The sequence below is a fragment of the Egretta garzetta genome, unplaced genomic scaffold (assembly GCF_000687185.1).
Source record: "Egretta garzetta isolate BGI_Z169 unplaced genomic scaffold, ASM68718v1 scaffold15, whole genome shotgun sequence".
NCBI classification, from domain to species: Eukaryota; Metazoa; Chordata; class Aves; order Pelecaniformes; family Ardeidae; genus Egretta; species Egretta garzetta.
In genome coordinates, this window is record NW_009259798.1 from 4,515,736 (window position 1) to 4,532,656 (window position 16,921).

A 16,921-nucleotide genomic window follows, 5' to 3' on the forward strand; every position below is an offset into this window, starting at 1 on the left:
ATTAATCTGGCAAATTTTCAAAGTGAAACTTTAGGGACAAAAACCCTAGATAAAATAAGAAAGATGCCTAAAGTTACAGTCTTAAATTCGTATTAGGTATCCCTTCCAATTTTCAAAAATGCTTTACCCTCAGCAGCTCTCTATACCCAAAGATCATGAAAAAAACATAATATGACAGTATGAGGGAAAGGCTGAATGAGATTACCTTCTCTAAATGACAAAGCTATTTGCATTTAATTGGCATGTAAACAGTAATTACATTTTGCATTTACATAATAATTAAGCAATCCTTTTAAGACAAGGTGTGTCATATAGAAGCTTCACAATTATTAACTTCTTATCTTAAACTAACCCTTGGTTTACCTACAGAGCTTTGTTTGTGCCGCTGTAACTTCCTGGGGCAAAACTCTAACTCTTATTGTGGTAACTTATGCCGTGTAACTGGTCACTGAACTGAACAAACAGGTACACACACATAACCTGTTGGTTGATACCTTACATATGTTACATAGCCCTGTGTGTCATCACAATATTTTTATGTTTTATATGAAAACAAATGGATTTCCCATCTTAGATGATAAAGCCAAAATTTGATATGAACATTCTAAACCATGTTTTTCTCACACTCCCCACATTTTTTAATACATAAAAACATCAGCATTTTGACCCATATTTTTCATGCACCAGTTAACTAGAAAATTACAGAACCTAAAGAGCTCAGATAAAATTCATCAAGGGATTAAAACAACGCATGCCTCCTCTCTCCAGTAGCGTGGGACGCAACTGGAATGTGAATTAAAGACTCTCAAGGCTTTGAAAAATGAGGACCCCTGAATTTTTAATTTTGTTAACTAATCATTAGAGAACTTGAAATTGCAGTGTTTCTGACTGTTTGATAGGTAGCTGCTTCCATAAAGTACCTTTTTAATTTTGTAAGAGCTGGCCTGTTTCCCAGCAGCACATTGATTTGTGGGACCACTACTTATAGCACCTAGAGCATAATTAAATATTAAGTCCCTCCTTGATGTATGCAGAGTCTGACTAAGAGGATTAGTAGATACACTGAGGGTGGCTTTCACACATTTTCTGGTAATTGAACACTGCAATATCATTAAACTTATCTTTACTCAATAGAAATCCACATTCATCCTTTACAATACCTGCTGTCCCTTTTTGTACCAAGGAATGATAAAGGAAAAGAGGGATCCCCTAAAAGCATGTAAGGACGTTGGAGTGAGGTGAGTGTTGTTCTCTTCTCCCAAGTAACAAATGAAAAGAAGAGAACGAATGGCCTGAAGTTGCTCAAGGGGAGGTTTAGGTTGGATATTAAGAAAAATTTCTTCACTGAAAGGGTTGTGAAGCATTGGAACAGGCTGCCCAGGGAAATGGTTGAGCCCCCATCCCTGGTGGTCTTTAAAAGATGTGTAGATGAGGTTCTTAGGGACATGGTTTAAGAAATGTCAAGCAAGAAAGGAATAAACAATCTGTAAGTAAGACAATGAATACATTTTTTAAATATTTACAATTTAAAGTTCATTTTAAAAACCCCAGCAACCCACAAATCCAAAATAAACCTTTAAATGCATTCTTCTGCAAACTAAAAATAACATTTGATCCACCCACACCCTTTTTTTTTTTTAATGTGATGAAGCATTCTACTGCTTCACTGGATGAAAAAGAATGACCAAATTAATAAAGGTGTAGTGATGCTAGAAAAATTGATACCTACAAAGCAGACAGACTGACATAGCAGCCTGAGTGCATGTTTGAAAGATGTAATTCTTCATGTCTACTTTTTGACCCTGCTTCACCCAGGATTACCCAGCAACCTGATAAAACTTTTAAATTGTGCTTCAACGTTCCCTTCTGCAGAACGGGGCTGCTTTTGAAGGTCTTTGTACCTGAAGCATTATCTTGCACAAGAAACTTGCTTAATTAATGCTTTGCCAAAAGCTCATATACAAATCTCTCAAGCTTTTCAGCAGCCATGTAACTACTGAATTCTGCAGTGCTCTTGCTTCACTAACATACCATGAAGGATTGTGAAATGTAAACAGTTTTCAATATGCTATTTTATTATACTATTTTCCCTGTTTGTTAATATATAAAATAAGTAAACTTAGTCATCAAATAATGTAATCATTTGCTTTTTCTAGTATCAACTTGTAGACTAGCATTTGACATCAGCTGACTAGAAGAGGAAAAAAAAAAATAGTCTAGGTAGTGGATTACTCATTTGTTTTCTTGGACGTTTGTGAAGAACTCTGAATTTCAATGACTGGTATCTAACAGACAAACCAATATGACTCTTCTGTCTAAATCACACATTAGTTACCTAGCAAAAATACGAAAAACAAACAAAAAAAATTGGAAACAAAGGGTTCTCATCTATCATATTTAAGCTTAAACTGACATGAAAATCAGAATAACTTTTAAATATGTTCCAACAGGACTCATAATTGGTATGTTTTCCTGCTCAAAACTGGAACTATTCTAAATATCTACCACTTCAGGAAACAGAAATTATTAACAGATTATATGGACAGACCTAAACAGGCTGGAAGATTGGACCAACACTAATCACATGAGGATTAGCAGCCATGTTGCACCTAGGAGAGCACAGGAGGGGCCAGCCAGGCTGGGGAGCAGCTCTGCTGAGAGGGCCTCACATGGTGGGCAGTGAGCTATACGCGAGCTAACAGCATACGTAATGCATTCAATTCCTAAAACATCACAAGACAAAAGTAAATGGATGAGTTTTGTGTTGTAAAGTTATATGTATTTTGACTTAGCCAATTATGGGAGAAAATAAAAGTGATCTTATCTCATGTATTTCTCAAACAAGTGTAATGAGTCTCACAAGGTTTCTGCCAAATACATGTTCTTTTTCTGTCTTTCTTTCTTTCATGTCTAAAGGCATGGCTGAAAGCTATTATCTACCTGTAGCTTTATTCTTAAAACATACTCTAGTTGAATCTTGTAGACTTGAAATGCTTTTGGATTGGAAAGCAGGTCACAGGCAACACAAATATTGACAAAGGACTGAACTGAAGATGAAGAATCCAATCATAGACAGACACCTGAAGAGCAGTTGAGGAGTTAAGCGCTGGTATTGTAAATGCAAGAGAAAAAGTAATTTTTAAAGAAAGCAAGAGATAAGCATTTTCTTAAGATTTTTATTATGATTATTCCCTTGGATGGTCTTAGCACAGTGAGTCAAAACTGAGATATTGCTTTTGTTTTATATGAATATAAAGTGGGTTTGTGCATAGATTTTTTTGAAGAACTATTAGAAATATTCTATTTTAGTTCCATAAAGTCTTGGCATGGGGCAGAAGCATTTAGAGAATGGACAAAAAAATAACTCTGCTTCTGTACAGTTCTACATGCAGCAAGTGATACTAATCTTATTTCAAAACAGCACGAGCTCTGAAGGCAGGAATAGTTTTTGTATATTTTCATTGTACTTAGAAATGCAGAACCTCTAAAAATTTTGTTAGCCTTTAACTGAGAAGGAAAGTTAATCTGTTTCAGACTTGAAAACTTGAACTAGAAGCACTCTGTCTTAGTTGGATACAAATAAATACAGCTAAGAGCAATTTCTTTCAGCAATGGTTTTAACTTATTTTTTTCCTGACTTTACACTGAAAAAGACTTAATATTATCACTTGGGCAGCTAGAGGTGCTGCCTCTTAAGAGACAATAGCACACTAACTATGACTGAATGCATTCCCTATCAATTAAGTCTTCCTATTTGAAAAGAAAGAATATACAAAAATTCAAAGTCAATGCTTGACATGGAGAAAAATCATTAGCGTTTAAGCAAGTTTGGTATTATGTACTCCTGATCCCAGACAAAAGCTGAGGAATCCATTAACTTTACATAACTTTCATTTTTTGAAGAATCATAATGTATTAGAAACCTGATTCACAAGGAAAGTAGCAATTTCCACACCGACAAGATGCATTGCAGCGATATATTGCAAAACAGCATATCATCATATAATCCATATATAAAATCAGTCTTATGCTATCATTTACAGCAATCGATATTAATACCTTTGTTTCAGGCCAGCAAGCTCTGAGAACAGCTTGTGTCCTGAAGTACACCAGAAGCTTGCTATCCTCATCACTGAGATGGAAGGCTTGCTCCAGAATTTGCAATACTCTGATGCGAGGCTTCACTGCTAAAGAGTCATCACCACAGAAAGGTCTCAACCACTCCAGAAGGTCATCTGAAGAAACTACTTTCTCCCTGTAATTAAACAATACTGTGTTAAACAGTCTTTGGTAATCCTAATTAAAATACTACATGTATTTTCAAAGCTGTTAACAAGTACATTCAATACATAACAAATACATAACACTGGAAATGGAAGAGCTCACTTCTGTGAGGCTGCAGGGAAACTAGCCCTTGTAAATCAGGTGCCTAAAGCTAAGTGGTGTAAGAACTTTTTTTTGAACTTCAAATAACTGTGTAATACCATAGAAATCCATCTATACAGTTACATATTCTCCTACATACTACCTCGACTGCCAATTGTATCATAAAGGTGCTGGATTTCAGCACTGGAAAATCCAAGCCTTATTGATAGTGTCTGGTCCTGACTGATGCCTGTACTTCCATCCCATCTGACTTTATGGAAAACCAGATTGACTGCTTGCATTTTAAGCATGACATTTTTATATCTGATGTTCTATATTCTTTTTCTTTCCTTACAAATCCCTTCCTTATACTCCACATACACAAATTTTCCCCTGATTGTAGCTTTAGTAATTTCTTTTTTTTTTCTGTATCATCTTTAGCAAGCTTGATTATTGTATCTTCTACTATGATAATGATTACAGAATGCCGATAATCCCTAGAAAGAAAAAAAAGATATGTAGATGTTAAAAAACCCTACGTTTTGTGGTTTTTCTGACTTGGCTAATTAGAAAAACTCTCAGTTAAGTAATTTGATTCAAAAACTGTATTATATCGAATACATTCTAACTATTTGAAAGCATTTATGGTACACAGATTACTACGAACTCAACCGACCACTTAGCAGTTGCAGACAGAATAATCTGTTATGTCCCTTCGAGGCTATAAACTAGCATGTAACAAATCAGTAAATGCTATTCTGCTGTCTTTTAGTAGGATTTTAAACTAAAGCATTTTTTTTTTCATTTTAAAAAAAAGAATATCTAGAAAGTGGTCCCAGGTGGAGTGTGATTTATAACTAATGTTCCCTTATTTGTCTTAACAAGACAGACGGGAAAGTAATATCAGACAGAAAACACTAATTTAACCTGTCTTGCAGCTCTGAAATAATAAACATTGACAGCTTAGCTTTTCATATTACAAGGATTTCAATTTTACTTAGGTTTTATATAGTCTGAATGATGCTGTTAGCTGAGAACTTCAGCTAAATTAGACATGCTTCTGTTGAACAGGTGGCATTCAAACTGTAAATTAAAAGTTTGGGAATTAAGAGGACCTGCTGGAATATTTCAAGAGTTTTGCAGAGCTCACACCTGATGTTTATATATGTTTTCCTGAGGGAAAAGTTTATATTTTCTAAATTGAATAGCTAAGGTTCAAGAAAATAAATAAGAACAAATATTTAAATAAATGTAAACAATCTGCTGTAATCACAATGACTTTCACTCCAGCTTATTGTTTCAGCAGTTAAACGTTGATGAAGTATACAAATAAAAGACTCCAGAAAGCGCATCTCAGAATAGAACAGTACCAACTCTCCCATTCTACCTTATAATATTGCAAATGATTTACTGTAGATTTTGACATCAATTCAGTCTACTTCAGTATCCAGTACTTAACTAATTTAATGTCAGTGGAGAAGCCTCCACACAATAGTGTAATCAGTTTTGGTGGCTACCAGAGAGTATGGGGCTTTATTGTTATTATCATACATGAGTTCTTAGTTTGTATATCTAGAAAGAAAACTGTTTGTTTTCTTTTTTCCTTGTGTTTACTAGAAATGCAACAGAAAATGGTAGTGAGGCATACAGACCATTATGCGACCTAATATAAGGACATCCCCAAAAGAGGAGAAAAAATACGTGGTGAAGCATTATACAGAATTTGTGAAATTGTTTTTGCATCATACCCTACAAACATTGACAAATTTAGATATCTAAATTCCAATATCTGAAAGTGAATCATTCCTATTTGTAACTTATCTACTAAACTGAAACAAAAGCAATCAAGTACTCCTGGTAGATATACAATCTGCAGTAGTCACAGCAGAAAAAACATTTTCTCAAACGACCATAATATATAGTTATCTAAATTTTCAGTTCAGTGACTTACTTTCTTCCAAATGATCAAGTAAAGGCTTCTGTCAAGACTCAGATTTTGAATCTGATAAATGACAGCCTGTTCCAGAATAAAGTCTTAAAAAATTAAGTGCAAAACCATGAAGAAAAATCATCCATATTCAGTATCATACCTTTCAATGCTTTCATGAGAAGTATCTTTCAGAGTCTTAACCAAAGAATCCATACAGTAAGTTCTTACCCTTTCTCAACACTTGCATGCACTGCAGAAACGATGCCTTCTAGGATTCCAAGTGGATCTTTCACTGATGGAGATGAGCCACCATCGGCACTGTTAAGGGAAAACATAAAATTACCCTAAAAATGGTCCTTAATATTGTATCTAATTCTATCCACCTGCAAGATTTACAGGAATTGTTCAATAATATAGCAATTTTCCACTTTCCCTGCTTAACTAGTGCCTTTATTTTTATGTCAAAGTAATGTGAGGAGCAACAAGAGTGAGAAAGAGAAATACTATAATATGTAAGTTAAACTTGAAAGAAAGAAAACGTTAACTTTAACTTCTAATACAGATTAGGTCAGCAAAATATCCACATGTAATCTCATTACCTTAAAGATCACATCAATATCAACTAAACAGATTAAAGGTTACAAATATACAATTTATATAATGTATTTATTTAATATTTAAATATTTCACGAAGTTTTGTCAAGAGTTATGAGAGTGGTTATAATTTTGTCATTTATTAAATATATTTCCTAAAAATGGTTTTATTATATGGCATAGCGACCTGAATTTTTACAACCTTTAAAGTCTTCCTGCATTCAGAACTTTCACCTTTTCTATTTTCATTTTTATCTTAACAGGTGACCAGCACTTCAGTGAACAACACTAGATTTAAAAAAGAACATGTGACTCCATTCAGAACAGATGCAAGATAATTTGTTGCATGATGCCATCCTGGTTTACTTTAGTATACACATTTTGTATCGCTATACTGCACTCATAAATTTGAATTAGGAATAGAAAGCTCGTAACATGCACCGCCTTCTCAAAAAATACTGTTACATATGACTATGACAGAAATGCCATTTTTAATACCAGTGTTATCCTATGGCAGCTAAATAAATTTTAGAAGAGTGAAGTTTAAATCCAGATATCTTCCTAAACATCTTCAGAATATTTAGAAACAATCAAATTATAATTTATAGTACAAAATATCCAGGATTTTAGACTCTGGAAAGCGAGAGAATGTCTGTCCAAATGATAAAATCTATTGTCACCAAAAAACACATCAAAAATTTCAGTCTTAGGAAAAAAAGAAAGTGTATTTTTCACAGGAAAGGAGACACAACAGAACTGAATGGTCTGTTAAGGAAAAAAAACAAAACAAAACAAAATAAAAACCATTTAGATTACACCAGTACTGCAGCAGTGTGGAAACGGTAGAAAGAGCAGCAGTATTAAAGTAAGCATGTTATACAAGCAACTACATGCATTAAGAGATGGTTTCAAATTTGTTTTTAAATAAAAAAAGCTAAGAAAATTTAAGATATGTTCCCAGAGTGAAGACAGATAGATGCAGTTTCATTAATGTTCTATTTACAGGGCAGACTTAAATTTTCCTGTATTATTATGCTTTTTGTATTTTTTTCAGTTACCTTTGTAATAAAAAGACATCAACAAAGGGCATTAACATGGCATATCTAAAGAAGGCCAGAAGAATACTGATAAAGCTTACAGACTAAGAAGAGAATGATGATTGTCTGAAATAGAAAAGAATTGAACATGGACTACAGAATGGAGATCTTACTAGCTCTACTTACCCTAAATTATCTCTAGTGTACATAAGCAACTTTCATGGCAAAGGAGAATCACCAGCAAACCTTAAATTTTGGGTACCCTCAATTTTGGAGATCGGTTCTGAACATTTGTAGCACTTGCTCTTCAAAAACCCTCCATCTCTCTAACTAGAAATGAAAGTCTTTAGCTCTGAGCTAAACCAGGCTCTGAGTACCTCAAAAAACTCAGGTCAAAAGAAACATATAACCAAAAGTTAATGGGCATTTCTGAAAAGAGAAAACCACTGTTTCAGACAATATATCTGTGAAGCCAGTTCTCAAGTACAATAGATGTATGAATACAGAACGCTTCAAGACTGTCACACAGAGACAGGTACTCTTCTACTAATCAGGAGGAAAGAAGAAAAAAGGTGAATCTAAGCAGTAAGTTACAGTTATCTAGAATAATGAAGTATTTTAAAAAGACATCTAGAAAGATTGAAAGCTAGCATTTTTAAAACATAATAGTGCCTTTACTGCTTAATGGGTACAGAAACTAAGAAGAGATTACAGCTCACGAGACAAATAATCGTGTCAAGTTTCCACAGATTGTTGCCTTGTTCTTTTCTTAATAATTAATGATTAAAAATAACGAGCTACGAACAGAAACAAATATAATTAATGAAGGATTAGTCTTCCACACAGATTATATGCAATTTTATGCATGTTTTAAACAACGGAACAGGCTTCAATGTTCACCTCAGAACTCCTAGGTATGAGCCTAGTGTAATTACACTGATAAAGGCTTATTTTGATTTCAGTTCAGCTTCAGAAAAAATGATGCATATTTAATCAAGTTCTTCAAACACAATAAAGTACAAAGAATGCTTGAAAGGAGAATAAATTAACTTCATATGAATCTTTTAACCTAATTATGGTATTCATTGAAAATAACTTGATATCACCTTATTTCTCCAGCCTTATTTTCCTCTTTCTGTTTGTGCTTCCTCTAAATATCAAGAAAATAAGAAAATAATATATTGTTGATGTGATCATTCAAAGCTGGAGAAAAAAAAAACGTAATGCCAAGCCATTGTTTCCATCAGAAAGACCACAAAATTATGATATCCAAGTTACAAAATTACTGTATGATGCCTGCTCAAGTGAGAAGAGATAGTAGAAAATCTGGGTGTTTTCTTTTCCTTCTAAGTTAGCTACTCAGTCTAATAAAGCTGGTTTTACCTCGTTCACAAAACACTGGCCATTAAAAAAGAACTCAAAATTTCACCAAACCTTTCACATCCATCTGGACACTTAAGAAATTTAGGAGCTGCAAGTGAAGGAGGCCATAACAACAACAGTCTTCCCTGGCTAACCATCCACGAACATGCCTACAGTCGTGCATGATGGAAAGCCTCCAGTATACCATGCGAGTGATCTTAGGTAATGGTTTAAACTGGGTCTTGGGTAAGTCTAGTCAGACTACCATCATTACCAAAATCTTCTGGGGTTTTTTTGGAAGTTCATGATTACTACTGAAAAGGCAACTGGTTTTTATTTACAGTAGCTGTTTCCATAGGGAAACAAGGAAATGCCCAATACATATGTCATATAAAGTATGCAGATACGCTCTGCTGGAGAGATTTTATACATACCAGTGTAAGACTCTACTTTGAATTTTGTGTGCCAGAAATAGAGCATCAAGGGAGATAAAAGTGTTTAACCGAACTGGATAATACTGCTCTTGAAATTACAATATAGGTACCTAATATTAGGCAAATAACTGTACGTTATATTTAAAAAGAAGTCTGTTTCTGAGGAGGTGTGAGTTTTTAAGCCTGTGATATTGTAAGGTGTTGAAAAGTGAAGCCAAAAAGTAACTTAAAAATCTTTCATACAGGCAATACTTTCTAGAAGGTTTTTCTGCAATAGTCAGTAAGTATACCAGTAACAAAAGATATCTTACTGTGTTTCAAGGGGGGTTGTAATCTTACAACTGCTACTTTGAAGGTTAATTCCGAAAGAAGGAATTTTCCAACATGATCTCTTCCAAAACTGTCGTATATAATAACCACACTGTACAACACATCAAAGTTCCAGTAAATAAACCTGAGGAGTTTTCGCTTGAAATGTTAAATTTATTGAATAGTAGCTTGCCATTCCAGGTACACAGGCAAGACTACTTCTTTAATTGCAGTTTTTCCCTATTAACCCTGAAATGCAAGTATTGCACCTTAACAGAGGGTGTTACGAATGGCAAGCTGAGCTAGAACTTTGTTTGCTAGAGCAAACAAAATCAAGGAAAAGGACCTTATTTCACTGAAAGGCTTTTCAAACAGCATGCCCAGCTCTCCCTTACCTGTGTCCACATCCTCGTCATGTCTGTAAATGTGTCCATAAGTAGGTATTTTTAATAGTTCTATATTCCCAGAGATTACTACATTCTCCCAAACACCCGAAAAAATAAAACAGTTTCAGGCTAAAACTTGTGAAGAAAAGCTGTGTCCCTCCAGGCTATAAGACATGAAGTACAGAGGCTGCAGCTAACCAAACAGGCAGGGCTTTAACGCAGGACTCCTCTCCTCCCTTGCCAAAGACCTGACTAGTACTGAAGAAATGCACCATGAGTACAGTAACTTTAGACTGTTTCTCACAAGTGTTAGAACTGTAATTTGGAAGCAGGACTATAAAGAATATATTCAACTAAAAGATCAGCGTATTGAAGTTAATGCAAACTTTAAACTCACTCTTGACAAGATTAAGATGGTCAGCATCAACTGCATTTCATGTTCCTTTGTATCATCCACGTCTTGCCCAGATCTCAACAAAATTATTCAGGGATGTACAAGTATAAACTGTGTGGCAGCTGTTATTTTGCATTTTCTGTTCTCCTAGCCTATTTCTCCATAATTTTAAAATAAGAGATGACTCAGTTTTCTGGGCTTGCATGAATAGGTTGGTTATTTGGTTTGTGTCATGCCATGGAAAAGACAATTGCTGAGGTTTGGGGCTGTGAATCCCAGAAAAAGATGGAGACAAAGTCTGTGTGGGATTGCTCATACTATGGTGGCACTAATAACGGCAAGCAGCAGTAACAATGACAACACTGTGAAAGAGCTGAGCAAACTCAGTCCCCTTCCTCACATTAGAAATCTGTTTCTCTCCAAGAAGTTAGCAGGTCAGGGGTTTTTTAGGGTATTATTGTTGCTTTTAAGTGCTGTAGGAAGCATAAAGCACTCACATTTGCTGTTTAATTTGGAGGTAGGGTGTGACACAAAGGGAGATGGAAGAAGAGCAAAAACTCTCAGAAGCATTCTTTACAAGAAAAAAGAAGAAAAATGTGTAGCCTATACTTTAACAACAAACACACATATTTTTCAAAACCTTGCAAATAAAAAATCTCAAAACCAAATCAACCCAAAAACCAGCTCCAGAAACACCCCAGCAAGTTATTACAAAGATGGAACCTGTACTTCTTCTTCATGTAGGGCTAGTTGTTGTGGCAACAGCCACTGCTAGGCTTCTACTGCCCATGAGCTCTTTTTCACCCACCATTTCCAACAAACATGCCTTTTGTCTCTGTTTAAGAAGGGAGTATTATGTGCAATTGTAAATTTGCCAAAAATTCACAAGTGCACACACATAATGGAACAATATTGTAAGGACAAGGTTTTTAACACTGAAAAGCACTCTCCAGTCAATAGATGAGTTCTGTGGTTTCCTTTGTTTGGATTGCCCAAACTTCCCAAACTCTGAAAAATGTAACTGTCTTATCTGAATATGAAATTATAGGTAAACAGGACCATAAACGATCCAAGAACTCATTTCCTGTTACTTCCCAATTTTCTGCAAAATACAGGCATTCAAAGCAAACAAGTACTCACTAGAAAAAAGCAATCAATCAAACAAACAAAAAAATAACAACCCAAAACAAACAGCCAACCAACTGGGGGAAAAAAAAAAAAAAAAAAAAAAAAACTACAACAAAAAAACAGGAGGGCTTTGGAGCTTAATTGTGGCAGTGTACTTACCTTAATGTACATACAATTTTTTTAATAGCACACTGGACAATATCCTTGGGAGAAAGACCTAGATCTCCAACAGCCACTTGTAACAACTGTTGTATCATGTCCATGGGCTGACCATCTATACACATAGCTACTGCTTGTTCATGGATTTTTTCTTTCTCTGACCTTGACAAATCATATAAATAGCCATACTTCTGTAGTGTATCCTGTGAACAGATAATTTTTGAACATGAATCAGTGTACTCTCTTTTTTTTTTTTTTTTTACAGGGATGTATCATTCAGAGTCTTTCTTTCAACCAATATTTAACATATACTATGAAAAAGAAAAGATTGATGGAAGTGAATTTTCAAAAACCAGGTCAACAAAAACAAAGGTACAAAACATTAATGAAATACGACAGAAGATTGATATCCATCACTGCTAGTCATGTCAACACTCAAAATAAGCATCTGATCAGTAATCATTACCTGTTTGCTGGTTTTCAAGTAAGTGATAAAACTGTGAGTGAGTGTTTCCAGATGAGCAAGAGATTGCTGCAAGTGATTCAGAGTTTCTTCATAAGCAACAGATGGATTCTCAGCATCTTCCATGTCATTCTCAGTTTTTTTTCTTGATTTCTCAGAAAGATGTTTGACTGCCTTAATAGCCTTCTTAGTCACTTCTATCCTGGCTTCAACTGGCAGCTGAAAAAGATTACTTGATATTTAATCATTCATCATCTGTACACTCCTGTATGTATTACAGCAGTGCCTAGAGGCCAGGTGGCTCCACTGTTGCACAGCACAGCATGAAATGAAATGAAGCATTTTATGAGAAACAGCTTTATTTCTTATTAGTATTTTATTTTAAAAGGATCAGTATTGCATTACTTTATTCTGTTGTCCTTCCTTTTATTGAAGTTGATTCTGGCTCATTTTAAACCATATGACACTTCTTTTCCATAATAATGTTTATGATTTTTGTAGACTGCCACTTTGTAATCTTTGGGGTTTAATTCTGCAGTGAGAGATGTCTGGGGTACGTTTTACAAGATTAACTCATAATCCCAAATGATGAAAATGTAGGTTAATTTTGTCAGGTTTACATCCCTGTTTAAAATATATTCCTAAGACCATAATCATAAGCAAAGAAAGTAGGAGGTCTACAACTTTTAAATCATAGAATCATAGAATCATTTAGGTTGGAAAAGACCTTTAAGATCGTCAATCTATTTAAAGCAAAAGTTATACAAAACAGCAAGTTACTATTTTGAAAGGCATGTACAACTAGATGTATCTAGCCATTAAACTGAAACAAAGAAGTCTGTGTTTTGTTGTGGGTTTTTTTTTCCCCACCACACTTCTCACAGAGTTTGAATTTTTAAATAGAGTCACACAAACACTGAATGATGTTTTCCCCTACCGCTCCATCTAGCGTGAAAGGGTCATTCCGGTGTGTCAGAATGGGATTTAGGATTTCAGAAGGAAACCCGGACAACGATCACAGATTCCCAAGTTTCCGGAAACCAAGAGTATGTTGGAAAAGGATATAGACAGAAACACTCTTTATATAGACAGTACTTGCAGCAAACAGTTGTGCTTTTAAGTCAGGAAAGACACAGCTTCAGCTGTAAGTACAAAACAAAGTCTGAAATACTATTTTTAAAATTCATGTATAATTTATTAGTTTATAACTTCAAGTACAGTTTTAAGGATGCTAGCAATATACTTTCTAATGGGTGGGGGTCTCCTCTGCCTAAACCCACAGCATTGTGTACTTTTAACATCAGGTGTTTTAGTTACTGGAATACTGAGCAAAGACATAAAAGGAATTTTAACGTTGAAATACACAAGACAGAAAAAAAAGCTTGAATCCGTATGACACATTGAATAGGCAAGAGGCTGAATTACCACAGAAAGAGGAAAATTAAACTGCTACAGCATTCTTCGTAAGAAAGTAAAATTGATGCATGCATCATGAATTAAACTATGTACTTGTAAAGACACAGAAAGCTTGATAAGGATTAATCAGTGGAAAGTTTTACAGCTTATGCCCCTTCCCCCCCTCCCAAAAAAAAGGAAAAAAAAAAAAAACAAAAAAACACCAAAACCCGAACAGAGTGAAAGATGTAGAGGTCAATCCTCTTTTTTTGGTCCTGTTGCTGTGAAACACAGTAGTGGTCTACCGAACATTTTTAATGATAAAAGCAAAATAGGTGGACATTGTAAGAGCTAAGAAAACTTGCCAGCATTTATAAGGTAAATGCAAAGGGTATTTTACCATTCAGTACCAAACTTGACTCAGTTCCATTCCCACAAAAGAAATTTTGTTACTTTGAACAAGGTCTCAAGATCAGGTTTTACTATAAGCAAGGAAAAGGTGATACGCTTCATATCACATGACCACAGACGGATTTATATATGCATTTTGTAAACCCAGTAGAAGATGAAAACGGCCCTATATTTCATTTTGCCCTTCTACTTGACATTTTTATGTTCAAAATGCAATTAAGAGAGATGCAAAAGGCAAACAATTTAAGTATTTCAGCTAACTGTTATATCCTAGAGAACAGTGTGAATATACTGCCAGTTTAGAAGTCCTAATACCATGGGCATGTATAGAAAAGAGCATTAAAAAACCCCAACAGGTTCTTCCCAAGACTTTTAAAATTTTGCATTCATATTTGCATAGAGCCAAAATGCAGCACTACCAACATATCATTTCCGATTACTTTATTCCAAAACACGAATGGTTATCCTCCATACTTCCAGTCAGTTTCAGTAACGAGTTTTGGTATCATACCCAGTGATAAAAAAACCAAAAAACCAAAACAAAACAGCTTACGGGCTAGTTCAATCTTTGTTCTGTTTGCATGTGAAGTTCTCTTCTTAAAAAAGCTTTTACTGTTGAAAAATATTTTTAATTCTACAGGCTATAATGTGTAATGAAAAATCCTAAAAATCTGTTTTCTTTCATTTTCAAATCAAGGAACACCACATATGAATTCAGCTCAACAGATTTCACTCCTCAGGGTGAAAACTCATCTCAGAAGCCCATTTCCTTCAGAATACGTAAGCATGTCTTTATATAGTGTTGTACAAGTAACATTCACTTGCACATGACTATACTGACCCTGCCATTCTTATTGCCAGTTATTAGCATGCAACTTTGAGATGATGGAAACAGCTCCCCTCCTTTTAACACTACAGGAACCTGGGATCCCAGCAACATTGAAACACAGAATGGTTGAGGTTGGAAGGACCTCTGGAGGGCATCTGGTCCAAACCTCCTGCTCAAGCAGGGCCACCCAGAGCCAGTTGCCTAGGATTATGTCTGGGTGGCTTTTGAGTATCTCCAGTGTGGGAGACTCCACAACCTCTCTGCCCAACCTGTGCCAGTGATCGATCACCCTCATAATGAAAAATGTTTCATGCTGTTCAGACAGAACAGTTTGGTCCAGTTCCCATCTCTGCCACGAATCCCGGCTTTATATATTCCACCAACCAAATGCCATGTAGCTACAAGACAACCAAATATACCAGAATGGAAAGCAAATTACATTAGTTAATTCAGAAGTAGGTTCAATGGTTATGTAATAACAAAAGCCGATTCCCATTTCCTACACAGGGAGAGAAAAAGAGCAAAAGCAAGAGACTTGTGTACCAAGATAAAGATAGTTTAATACATGAAGGAGTGAGAAAACAAAAATTACCAAACCAAAAGTGATGCAAAGGCAGCCACTCAGCACCTCCCACGAGCAGAACAAAGCCCAGCCAATTTCCAAGCAACAACCATCTCTGAAGACACCCTCCAACCCCTTGTTTTTTACTGCTGAACATAACATTACAATTGCACAAAACGCCCCTTTGGCCAGCCCAGGTCAGCTGTCCTGGCTGTGTCCCTGCCAGACTCAGTAAAGTTCATCTGGAGATCAGTGCAAAAGTTCTAATGCATGTAAGGAACCAGTTAAAGAAAAGACATTGTTCATGAAGTTTCCTATTATGCAGTCTTGAAGCAGATTCAATTAAAATAACTATATTAGTGGCAAGGCACAAGAAAGTATCTAAAAAAGTACTGATATCAGTGTGGTGGTTTGACCCTGGCTGGATGCCAGGTGCCACCAGAGCCACTCTATCACTCCCCTCTTTAACCGGACAGAGGAGAGAAAAGTAGATCAAAAGGCTTGTGGGTCGAGATAAGAACAGGGAGAGATCATTCACCAGTTACCATCACGGGCAAAACAGGCTCAACTTGATGAAATTAATTTAATTTATTGCCAATCAAAATCAGAGAAGGAGAGGATAAAAACTGCTGAATCTTAAAACACCTTCCCCCTACCCCTCCCTTCTTCCTGGGCTCAACTTCAAGTTTTCTCTACCTACTCCCCCCTTGGCAGCAGCAGCGCAGGGGGACAGGAATAGGGGTTGGGGTCAGTTCATCACACGCTGTCTGCCGCCCCTTCCTCCTCAGGGGGAGGCCTCCTCACACTCTGCCCCTGCTCCAGCCTGGGGTGCCTCCCACAGCAGACAGTCCTCCACGAGCCTGACATGAGTCCTTCCCTTGGGCTGCAGTTCTTCACAAGCTGCTCCAGCATGGGTCCCTTCCACAGCCTGAAGTCCTTCAGGAACAGACTGCTCCAGCATGGGCTCCTTTCTCCACGGGGCCACAGGTCCTGCCAGGAGCCTGCTCCAGTGCGGGCTTCCCATGGGGTCACAGCCTCCTTTGGGCACCCACCTGCTCCAGTGTGGGGTCCTCCCCAAGCTGCAGGTGGAGATCTGCTCCACTGTGGACCTCCATGTGCTGCAGGGGGACAGCCTGCCCCACCAGGGGCTGCACCAGGGGCTG

The 16,921-nt window shown here is 36.3% G+C and overlaps 1 protein-coding gene across 1 annotated transcript in view; it reads right to left on the reverse strand.

The window, feature by feature from the left end:
- Positions 1 to 16,921, reverse strand: part of NBAS (NBAS subunit of NRZ tethering complex) — a 177,110-nt gene that overhangs the window by 40,567 nt on the left and 119,622 nt on the right. The window contains exons 45-48 of the mRNA XM_009639823.2: positions 12,565 to 12,780; positions 12,099 to 12,301; positions 6,524 to 6,613; positions 4,060 to 4,255 (exon numbers count right to left, since the gene is read on the reverse strand). Coding sequence (XP_009638118.2) covers positions 4,060 to 4,255; positions 6,524 to 6,613; positions 12,099 to 12,301; positions 12,565 to 12,780 — 705 coding nt within the window. The remainder of the gene's footprint in view (positions 1 to 4,059; positions 4,256 to 6,523; positions 6,614 to 12,098; positions 12,302 to 12,564; positions 12,781 to 16,921) is intronic.